Here is an 11,528-nt window from a genome sequence, read left to right on the forward strand (position 1 = left end):
AGAGAAATCTTTAACAAACTAAAATAATAAATTGCATCATCTCCTCAGCTGGTGACTCGCAATATACCAGCAGACTAGTGGATCAATAGGTTCAAGTTAGCTATTCATTTCTAGTAGTTTAAAATACACCATCTACTAGTTTTATACATGATTTAGAGAACAAATACAAATAAGCAGACACTTTATAAGTCACAGCAACGTCCCCGCACTATCAGAACAGTTTAAACTTTTGCTAAATTTCAGTTAAAGTGTGTTTTAAATTGGTGTCACTAATCTTCTTTCTGCCGTAACAACTAAAGTCTTATTAGTCAATCAATGACTGAATGATTGTTTTTGACTACATCTTTTCTATTAAAAATAATGTTTGAGTTGTACAAGTTATTCTACAAATATTTAACTTAAATATAATATCTATGTTAAAGGATTCCTAGATCACCATATGACATGTAACGTTTACCTACAGTTGAAGTAGGTAAACGTTCCATGTTAAATTTAAATCAGGTATTTTTATCTCATAACAATGAGATATGGTGTAAGCTGTTGCTAACATATCAAAATGTCGTGTCGGAAACACTCTGGACTCGTCCGGGATTTGAACCCGGGCCCGCTTACACCCAAAGAGCTCGCAGATGTTTGGTTACTTTGTCACTATGCTGACTAACTGTCTTTGATTTGTTGGAAACGGTGATATTTAGCACAAAATCCAACAGGCTTTATATCAGAAAGCTAATCTTTCACATACACCGTAATAATGAAATCACCGTCCTCCACTGCTTTATGTTGGCAGGTTCTAAGTAGAGAGAGTCTGACTAGACGTTGTTACTGGGAAGTGGAGTCGAGAGGGAGAGGGGTTAAAGTTGCAGTCACATACGAGAATGAAGAACATCAGTGTAGATTTGAAATGAATGCTAGAGGTGAAACACACCGTGGTGTAATAATCATTTATTACACACGGGCAATTCAGGATGTAATATAGATTCTAACTTGAAAGTTCCTCTTCGTAAGGTTAAGATTAGTGGTATAGGTTGTATCACAGAGTCTCCCGGCCTCCCCTTCCTACCTTGTACTCATACATGAGTAGTAATATGTATGTGCTTTTATCACCCCCCCCCCCGCCACCACCACCCACCAGCTCTTTTGCACTATTGTATTGTAGAGATGCTATATGCTCCTCAGCCCCCGAGCTTTACAGGGTTTAGGCTGATCGTTTATTTTTCTCAGTGTATGTAATGACAGGGAAAGTCTTATAGCTACCAGAGGGGTTGAAAACAGGAGGTTAAATCCTTACCCTCCAAAACTTCGAAGAGCGCACGACATGGTTTAAGGACTCCCCTTTTTATACAGGGGAGCAACTGGAGTGGTTTGCACTGTCTGTTTAGCCAGGTTGATGACGCCATCAAGAGGGACAGACACAACACTGCATACGAGGGTATTAGAAAACGCCTTGTTTTTGACAATTTAGTGTCAAAAACAAGGTGTTTTCTAATATTCCTATAGAGGATGCAGCGCAACTGTGGGACCTCGCAGAGGGTCTGCTAATCCAGACCCTGCCGACTCCTTCCCCCACTCCACAAGGCTGCACTGCAGACCCAACTGGATCAGACCTGTCAGAGGAAACAGTAATCAACATTAAACTCGCAACCCTCCACCTGCTGGAGATTGTGCTGAATGAGTATCAACAAGAGATAACGGGGATGTCCAAAACCATGGGCTGCATCTTCCTGAAGATGCATTTGTAGGCCGATTACATCACAGCCAGGTGACGAAGGCTGTCCAAAACTGTAGACTCCTCCAAATGCAGCTGACAAATGTGTCCTTTATTCAAATGCATCTGAGAACAGGTGAGTCTTCAACCTGGATTTAAATAAACTGAGTGTTTTAGCTGATCTGAGGCTTTCTGGGAGTTTGTTCCAGATATATGGAGCATAAAAGCTGAATGCAGCTTCTCCATGTCTGGTTTTGACTCTGGGAACTGATTAAAAAACCGGATCCAGATGACCTGAGGGATCTGGAAGGTTCATACTGGGTCAGGAGGTCACTGATGTATTTTGATCCTAAACCATTCAGAGCTTTATAAGATAAGATACCTTTATTAGTCCCACAAGGGGAAATTTCAGAACTTTAAAGTCTATCCTCTGACGAACAGGCAGCCAGTGTAAAGACCTCAGAGCTGGACTGATGTGGTCCACTTTTTTGGACTCGAGCAGCAGAGTTCTGAATGAATATTGGGTGTGGGGGGAGATTACCATTTTATGACTAAGGATGTTGTTAGAAACAGTTGGAAGTCACGCACACAAAGAGACACACATTCTCACACACTCACACACTCACACACACACACACACACACACACACATTCTCACATGCATACACACACACACACACACACATTCTCACATGCATACACATGTTTACACATACACACTCATAGTGCCTTGTCTTAGAACCATTTGGGTGGGAGGTGCTTTTGCTGTGATGTGTATTGTGTGAACTGTTTTGGGAGATTTGAGATCGGCCTGTAGTTGTTCATTTGTGTCATGTCAAGATTGTCCTTTTTCAGTATAGGTTTAATTACAGTTTTTAGTTGTTCTAAAAACACACCTGACATTAAAGAAATGTTGAAGATCTGTAACAGGTCTGATTCCAAAGTCTTTGAGACCTTTTTGGAAAAAACTTGTTGGCAGGACATCTAAACAGCAGGAGGAGGAGTTCAGTTGACCTAAGATGTCCTCCAGGTCTTTGCTGTTAATAGGTTGAAACTGTTTCATGGTGTTTAAACTGTTTTTTGGTGGACACAGTACATATTCTGGATCTGCTGTTGATGTACCAATTGTTTGTCTAATCTTTTTGATTTTGTCTGTGAAGAATTTGGCAAAGTCATTGCAGGCCATGGTCGAATGAAGTTCAGCTGCCACTGACACAGGAGGGTTTGTTAGCCTGTCAACTGTAGAAAATAAGACCCGAGCATTATGGCTGTTTTTAGTGATGATGTCAGAGAAGTAGGACCTCCTTGCACTCCTCAGTTGTAAATTATAATTGTGAAGTTTCTCTTTATAAATGTCATAATGAACCTGGAGGTTTGTTTTTCTCCATCTGCGCTCAGCTTTCCTACACTCTCTTTTTTCATTTTTCACCAGTGTGGAGTTTCTCCATGGAGACTTTTTCCTTCCAGAGATAACCTTCACCTTAATGGGAGCAATAGTGTCCATTACATTTAACATGTTAGCATTGAAGCTATTGACGAGCTCATTGACTGACCCTCTGGACAGGTCAGAGGTTAATGGGAAGACCTGGTTAAAAATCTCACTACCGTTTTCAGTTATACACCGTTTTGTGATCACTGCTGTTGATATATTTGTGTGGGCTGAAATTTTACTTTCAAAGAAAACACAGTAATGATCAGACAGGCCCACATCAGACACAGTAACCTTTCAAATGCTCAGGCCCTTGGAGATCAGTAGGTCAAGAGTACGGATGGGTACCGGTATCCGGTGCCATGATGGCACCGGTTCTGACATAAACGGTAGTAACCAGACCGAAAAGCAGCGCACATTTCAGTGCTTTATTTCGGTGCTTTTTTTCCCTGAGATGTCATACACTTTGGATTCTAGCCAATCAGTTTACCTTTGCAAGCGTAGTAAGCAGGCCCAGGTACGTAAGTTCTTTTAGAGCAGAGCTACAGATTAAAAATGCCCAAGGCAAAGCGGTCAAAAGTCTGGCTGTACTTCACAGCAAAAGATGTAAACATATCAGATTGTAGCGGGAAAATGATTCTGTGAACCTTTCTGCAGATCTTTAGGAGTGCTCATCATTACATTGCATACTTCTCATTGCTCCTGTTCACTGTATTATTCCATTCTGTTCTATTCTGGTACATTGTATTAATGCATTACAGCACATACTGTTCAATTAGCAGCACTTCAGTTTTAAAATTAATAGCATAGAGTATGCAACATCATGTCAACTACATCATTAACAGATAATATTTTAAATTCTCAGTATCTCTCTTACACATGCAAACTCACACACACAAAAGCTATGTCCCAATTCATAGGCCGCACATTTTGGAAGACCCGGCCTTCGTGGTCTGCGTGGGCCGGCTCCTTCGAAGACCGAGAAGGCCTTCTGGTTGCATACTCTATGCTGATGCAAGCTCAGCAGCCTGCAACAAGTGCTTTAAGGTGATACTTAATACTCTGCCCCATTCATGAGAATATCATCAGGTAAACCAGAGACAGGCTCTAATGTTTTATTCTCCATAGCAATAATACTGACAATTAATTCGCGACTGTTACTCTTGAACATTGGTGAAAGCAAGAATGTCTGCCAAACTTATGCTAACGATTAAAACCACCTAAAGCTGCAAATAACACAGTAATATCAGCACTAAAGAAAAAGTCTAATCAATCATCAAAGAAACCAAAAAAGTGGCAGCAGTGTTTTTACATTACTTACCATTTGCAGTGGAAGAATACACTGACGGAATAAAACATGGGAGCCTTGTTTTCCTTACATGGCTAAACAAACACAAGATGAAGTCCCACCCAAATAAAGTCAGTCATTAACTAGACAACAAAAGTTTAACTAACAGGTGATGGTATGGTATGCAAAGAAGAAAAGCGCAACTGCAAGATCAGTAACAATGATTACAGAGAAAAAAAACTGTAGACTAAAACACACATTTATCCAGTTTTCTGTCAATGACTTCTGTCTATTTAAGTTTAATGAACTCGGCAGAGACGCCATCAGATTCACAAAGCCAAAGTCCAGCATAGAGCGGCTGAGTGAATGTGGTCTGGACTCTGTGGAGGAGAGTCATGGTTTCAGAGACGCTGTAGAAAGACAGAATACCTGCTCTGTGATCCAGGTACACTCCTACTCTGGAGGACCGAGGACCTGAGAGGACAGTTTGGATTTTGTTGTACCAAAATTCATATTTGTTGATATAACACTTCAGTGACCACGATTTTTGATTGAATCCAAAAAAACACAAGTCTGATTTTCCTACTCTTCGGATATTCTTGTATGTGACTGCTACTTCAACTCCTTTTCCTCTCCACTCCACCTCCCAGTAATAACGTCCAGTCAGACTCTCTTTACTCAGGATCTGAAGCCATCCAGTAAATCTGTCTGGATGATCAGAATAGGATTGTTCTTCTTTGGTATACATAGCTTTTCTGTTCCCCTCAGATAATAACAGATATCTGTTTGCTGTGTTTGGATCCAGTGTGATTTCTTGTGAATATTTTAAGAATCCAGCTCTGGTCTTTGGCTCTGGTGGTGACAGTAAAACATCCACTTCAGTGACTGTCAGTGAGATGTTTGTCCATTCCTCTCTCAGAATGTCCTGTAGTTTATCTCTGGTCTCTGACACAGCTGCTGTCACATCCTCAAAGTAGCTCAGAGGACGAATATTGATGCTGGATGAGTGTGTAGACTCACTGAGTGCTGACAGTGAGGGGTAGTTGTGTAGAAACTGGTTGTGATCCTCTGTGTGTGAGAGCTGCTCCAGCTCGCCGTCTTTCCTCTTCAGCTCAGCGATCTCCTGCTCCAGCTTGTCCTGAAGCTCTTTGACTCGACTCACTTCAGTTTCCTGCTGGGATCTGACCTGCTGCTTCACATCAGAGCTTCTTTTCTGGAGGAGACGGATCAGCTCAGTGAACATCTTCTCACTGTCCTCCACTGCTTTATCAGCAGAGCCATTGATGGCCTCCACCTCCTGTTGAAGCAGCTTCACATCTTTCTCTCGCTCCTGGATTCTCTGCTGGATGTTTAGTCGTCTCACCTCGAGCTCTTTCTGCTTCTCAGTCCTTTCTGCTGCAGCTGGGACTGTTTCATGGCCTTTATGTTCATCCATTGTGCAGAGATAACTGATACTCTGCTGATCAGTACGACAGAAAATCTTCATCACCTCATCACGACGAGAGCAGATGTTCTCCTGGAGCTTCTTGGAGGGGGCCACCAGCTTGTGTTTCTTTAATGGAGCTGCATCACAGTGAGGTTGGAGGTGTTTCTCACAGTAAGAGGCTGGACAAGATAAACAGGACTTGATGGCTTTCAGCTTCCTCCCAGTGCAGACATCACAGGCCACATCTTCAGGTCCAGCATAGCAGAGATCAGCTGGAGCAGCTTGGAGTCCAGTCTTCTTCAGCTGCTCCACTAAAGCTGCTAACATGGTGCTTTTTTCTAGGACAGGCCTCGGTGTGAAAGTCTTCCTGCACTGAGGGCAGCTGTGGATTCCCTTCCTGTCCTCTTCATCAAAGTGAGATTTAATACAGTTCCTGCAGTAGCTGTGTCCACAGGTTGTAGTCACCGGATCCTTCAGTAGATCCAAACAGATCGAACAACAAAAGGTTTCTCGATCCAGCTGAACTCCTTTTTCTGCCATTTCTCTGTGCCAGTAACAGTGACGGTTTCAGTTTCTGTTTTGTAGAAATGAAACTAGCCTGAGGTCTGAACTTAATGTGTGTCTGCAGTGAATGGAGCCTGTCAGCCCTTAGATATATATCTATATACGTAAGAGGAGAGAATGAGGAAATGCATGCACAAAGAGTAGTTTCTATGTTTAGAAGAGGAAGGAGTGGTCAGGTTGTGAGTGATTCCAGGAATAGGAGCCCTTTAAAGTAGACACTGTGTTTTATACCCTTTTCTGTACAGAGCATAATTAACAGAGTTTTTGTGTGTGTGTGTGGGGGGTCAATTTTTCTTGGAGTCTCTCTTTTGAAACAACTCCTTTTTCATTTTTACATTTTTTTTGTTTTGTTTTGTAATCAGCTGTGTTTCAAATGATTTTTGGACATTTTTCTTCTGAAAATTTTTTTTCAAAGTCAAAAAATGGAGTTAACAGTCTATCAAATGATCAAAGGATTCAAACATCAATAAACATATAAGTAAGACATAAAAATCAATACAGAGATTTGCTTTATGAAAAAAGCAATGAAAATAATTTTTTTATTATATTACTGATAATGAGTGAGGCAGTGAAACAGAGAAACAAAAACATCACCTTATTGGACACTTTGTCATGATCCCTGGTTTTAAACTGAGTTGCTGAATTTCAGTTTCTTTTGTCACAGTGTTTTTAGTTTCTGATTATTGTTCAGATAGATTTCTGATTCCTGTTTTGATTGTGTTGTCATTCCAGTCTTGAATTTAAATCCTTGTTGTGTTTGACTTGTACACTCTAAGAAATGATACACTGATGTTGCTAGCATTATGTAAACGTTTTATGTTAAAATTAATGTCACCAATTGATTTTTAACTCTAAACACAAGGATATTGTTTTGATTTTAATTAATAACACAATATTTCAATACAACAAAATGCAGTACATTAAATCCAATGTAAAAAGTTCATTTAAAATGAACAGCACTTTAATTTGAAGAGGATTGTCCTAACAGGCTCTCCGTACTTCTCAGTTTGCACATGTGCAGTGTGGAAGTTTGAACAACCGCCATTTTCAACCGAAACTTGCATCATGTTGATGCAATCAGCATGGATAAAATCCATTGCCATTTGAGGATTATTTGGTAAGTACAACCATTTAAGGATGACAAATTTGGTTAATGTGTACTAAATGATAAACATCCGACATTTTCGGGAGTACTTCTGTATGTTTTATTTTAAAACAAATGATGTCTGGTAATTTTTTTTTTAGCATTCTAGCTTGTATGCCTCTCACAGGTGTTAGTAGTCAGGCATTTAACAAATATTATTGGGCCCACTTCGGTGTAATTTCCCAAAATGTTTTACGATTCATGTTAAGCTGCAACTTGCCTACTAAGAACTGCAGCTTTAAAATTACTCCCAACATCTACCGCGCATGCTCCCTGGTGTCAGTAATGAGCACCAGGAGCGCCAGCGATCCTATCCGTTTGAAGAATGAAATATATGTATAGTGTATTTTAGAAACATGCATCAAATAAGTTGCTACATTGTTTGAAGGAATTCTACCCGTGTTGATATCTGGTTTAGTGTTAATATCAGTGATTAAAGTGTAAGACATGCATTTATCTTGTGTCATTAAAATGCAGCATTATGTGTAATACAGCTATATGTAATGCATTTAACTCCTTGTATCAGTTCCATTGATTATCAAAGTGACAATTTGTGTGTTCCCCCCTTCAATTTACGTTGGTCAGCTAGTTCTGTCTGTCAGTAGATACAACAAAAGTGGCTCAGATGTGATTGTGGTTACTGTTATCTTTTATTGTAACTCTTGTTATCGTAATAAATACCAGAAAATATTGTGATAGGATTTTGAATCCATATTGCCGAGTTCTAATCTTCTATTTCATTTTAACATTTTTAGGGGTACAATTAATAATTATATTGTTGAACAGTCTAGAATTGATTAAAGCAAAAGTGAAAGCTTTCATGTATTGTCAAAAATGAAAAGCTTCTAGTTTTGTGTTCATATATTTGTTGATCTGACTCAGAAGAGTCAGTGCCTAACCAATCATTAACCTCACTGAATGTCACTAATGTGAGTTGTCAAACATTGTTTAATTACTCATCGCTAATCACTCATCTGTTAATATTTCTGACTTTGGTTTGGGAAGAGGTGGAAAAGAACCAAAATCTTGTCTCACATTGAGTTCTTATCCCCACCAGAATATCAGCATTGATGCTCGACGGGAATGCGTTCTAAAAACTATCTGTGTCTACTTAAATAAAAAGCCAGATGACCTGTTCAAGGAATTCTTGGTAAGTTAGAAAAGGGGAAAGATCAGTTTGTTTGTTTGTTTGTTTTTTAATTTGGGATAGTAAATTGAAGGTGGGCTCATTTGTTCATATGTATCTATATGCAATTAGCTTTTCCCCCCACCTTGTTTTCATTTTAAGGATGTGGATCTTAGTGCAAGAAGAGAAACGGAGCAGCTGACTTTAGGAGTCTGTGTTGTCAGACATGAAGGAGCAGACTCTGCAGATACACCTGAGGACATTGGTGTCATCATAGAAGGATACACTGTGCTGAAAGCTCTTAGTGATGTGGCAAAGGGGTGTGCCCTCCTGCTTGGACTAATCTACAGTCTAAATCTGAGGTACCCAAAGCACCTGAAATACATATTTGAATTTCTTCAGAAGGTGCTGATGGAGTTGGATGGGAACAACCTATCCATGAAGGTGCAAGTTCTGAAAAACAAACTGCTTGAGTGAAGCCGCCTGCACTGAACTATAGAGGACACTGAACTGGTTACAAGATTCTCAAACCCATCTCCTTGCACTTTATAAACGGTTCAGTTTGAATTCCGCAAGAACTTCTGCAAGGCCTCTTACCTTTTGGCATGCTTTGTTCATGTTGAACTTTTACCACCATCCAGCAACATTGAACAAGACTGCTCCTAAGTTTGGACTTCATTTTAAGTTTTGAAAAACTGAAAGTTTTTTTAAATATGGACAAAAATGCCACTAAAAATCATTTCTACTTGTTGTTTATAGGACTGAATTGTGAGTTTTCCATTGTACCCAAAGCAAGTTTAAATTAAGTCATGTTAAAAATGTTGGAATCACAACACTTTCCAGTTTTAATAACTTGATTTTTACATTCTGTATTATGTCTTCCTGAACTTAATATGCACTTGCATATATGTGAAGATATTTTTGTTTAGGAAAAAGGCATTGATCTAGAATTTTGAACAGCTCAAAGTTTGCTTCAGCACATTTTACACCAAGTGTTATTAAAGTTGGGTTAACTGAATAAAATTGTGTTTGATTTATTCAATTTACTTTAAATAGAGTAAGTAATTTAATCCTATAGTTTCATTAGAGCTCGTTTAGGGTTAGTCAATTTATCAGATGTACTTAAAATTTGTTGTTCAAATTAAATGCGTCATACATTTCAGATTTCACTAACCCAGTTGTGTGGAACCGGTTGACATAACTGGGTGGAGTAAATGCAACATCTTATTTTATAGAGTAGGTAGGGCTTGTTTTGGTTGAGTAGATTTTATTTAGTGTTGTCAATTTAAGTCAACATGTTAGTTAGATCAACATTATGATATTTAGTTAATACAACACCATTCTTGTGATTTTCATTTAATTAGCCAAAACTTGACAGATGTACTTACACTTAATTTGAACAACAAATTTTATCATACATTTTATATTTCACTAACCCAGTTATGTGGAACCGGTTGACATAACTGGGTGGAGTAAATGCAACATTTTATTTCTTGAGTTCTTGCAGTAGCTGTGTCCACAGGCTGTAGTCACCGGATCCTTCAGTAGATCCAAACAGATGGAACAAGAGAAGGTTTCTTGGTCCAGCTGAACTGTTTTATGTGCCATTTTTCCTGTCAGTGTCAGTGACTGTGTGAGTTTCTTTTGTTTTGGTGAAACTAGTTTGATCTCTGGTCTAAACATGCATTTCTGTAGTGAATGATGCCCATCAGCTCAGAAACATGACCACATGTTGGTTTCACACATCTTTAACCTGTATATCCAAACAAGGGAGCACAAACAACAGTAGGTCAACATCAAGTTTTTATTGAACATTATGAATGAGCAAGGTACCACAACGTTACATTGCAAACTAAGCTAGACATGCAAATGACAATGATTAGAACTTCTGGACCCTAAGACCTGTTTGTTTATGCAAAAAAAAGTGTTTAACAAGAATTTTGTAGCTCTGAAAACGCCACGTCCAGATGAACAGAATCAACTTTTTGCGATTTACTTACCTGGATTGAGCATGCATCAAGATAAGAATCATATTGGTTGGAAACATGGAACTTATTTATTTTATTCTAGTTAATTTTATATTATTATTATAATTAGTTGTAGTAGTAGTAGAGTAATATTTAATGTCAATTTAAACTAAACTAACACTTAAAATATATTTTTAAATTTATCTTGTGACTTCTTGTAGATCCCATCTGCAGTACATTCAAGGTCCACCAGATGGCTCTAGGTCACACTTTTAAAATCACAGCGTTTCTTATAAATTCACTCAGCATTAAGGAAATAAAATCTGATGCAGCATCAGGGTGATATAAAATTCAATATACAAGTACTATGTTGTGTATGATTTTTCTTCAGTGCTTTCAATTTTAGTACTTTGGTCCTAAAATGTTTGGACAATGTCAGTTTTTAAGGATTTGCTCACTTTTTTCACCACTTTGACAAAACAATCATTAAATTATTCTTTTAAAAATAATACTACTACATGAGAGCACAGGGTTGCACGTCACCCTGAAAACCATTCCCAACACCTTTTTCCTTCTTTATTTATTTCTGATCAAATGTTATGATTTCCCAAGGAGATTTCCTAATAACGGTGACAGTTCATATGTACCTTACATACATGTTAGGTACATATGAACTGTCACCATGTCTGTCCTTACTTGTCGTCCCCTGTACGCTAGAAGTGCTGAAGTCTCTGAAGAGCTGCACTGGTTACTTTCGCAACGATTTGTTTGAACAGATTAAACTTGCACGTCAGTAAAAAAACAAACAAAAAACAATGTGAACATGCACAACAATCTCTTTAGCACACGCCAAGGAACACATCACAAACAGGTCAGTTA

The 11,528-nt window shown here is 38.7% G+C and overlaps 2 protein-coding genes across 3 annotated transcripts; one reads left to right on the forward strand and one right to left on the reverse strand.

The window, feature by feature from the left end:
- Positions 1-4,286: 4,286 nt before the first annotated feature.
- LOC147334776 (tripartite motif-containing protein 16-like) lies at positions 4,287-6,388 on the reverse strand. 2 transcript variants are annotated; one of them, XM_086287413.1, is made up of 2 exons: positions 6,354-6,388; positions 4,287-6,218 (listed from the first exon to the last, which is right to left on the reverse strand). In XM_086287413.1, exons 1-2 carry the CDS (start codon positions 6,386-6,388, stop codon positions 4,712-4,714), a joined length of 1,542 nt encoding a protein of 513 aa, XP_086143539.1. In that variant the 3' UTR covers positions 4,287-4,711. The 2 variants fall into 2 exon arrangements, with proteins under 2 accessions (XP_086143539.1, XP_086143538.1); XM_086287412.1 differs by having other exon boundaries at positions 4,287-6,388.
- A 1,369-nt stretch (positions 6,389-7,757) lies between these two features.
- Positions 7,758-9,685, forward strand: LOC147334777 (uncharacterized). Its single transcript, XM_086285994.1, has 3 exons — positions 7,758-7,838; positions 8,614-8,706; positions 8,845-9,685. The coding sequence occupies exons 1-3, from the start codon at positions 7,758-7,760 to the stop codon at positions 9,157-9,159; spliced, it is 489 nt and encodes a 162-aa protein (XP_086142120.1). The 3' UTR covers positions 9,160-9,685.
- The last annotated feature ends 1,843 nt before the right edge of the window (positions 9,686-11,528 follow it).

Source organism: Aulonocara sp. 'chitande type north' Nkhata Bay, linkage group LG3 (genome assembly GCF_057382095.1).
Source record: "Aulonocara sp. 'chitande type north' Nkhata Bay isolate Kocher_YH1m ecotype deep benthic linkage group LG3, A_spYH_male_GT1.1, whole genome shotgun sequence".
Lineage (NCBI taxonomy): Eukaryota > Metazoa > Chordata > Actinopteri > Cichliformes > Cichlidae > Aulonocara > Aulonocara sp. 'chitande type north' Nkhata Bay.

Excerpts from the sequence above, each read along its gene's own strand:
- LOC147334777 (XM_086285994.1), top strand. The coding sequence starts at position 7,758 with ATGTTAAGCTGCAACTTGCCTACTAAGAACTGCAGCTTTAAAATTACT. Across the intron at positions 7,839-8,613 it reads GCGCATGCTCCCTGGTGTCA|AATATCAGCATTGATGCTCG; the intron begins GTAATGAGCACC and ends TATCCCCACCAG. Across the intron at positions 8,707-8,844 it reads ACCTGTTCAAGGAATTCTTG|GATGTGGATCTTAGTGCAAG; the intron begins GTAAGTTAGAAA and ends TTTCATTTTAAG.
- LOC147334776 (XM_086287412.1), bottom strand. The coding sequence starts at position 6,388 with ATGGCAGAAAAAGGAGTTCAGCTGGATCGAGAAACCTTTTGTTGTTCG.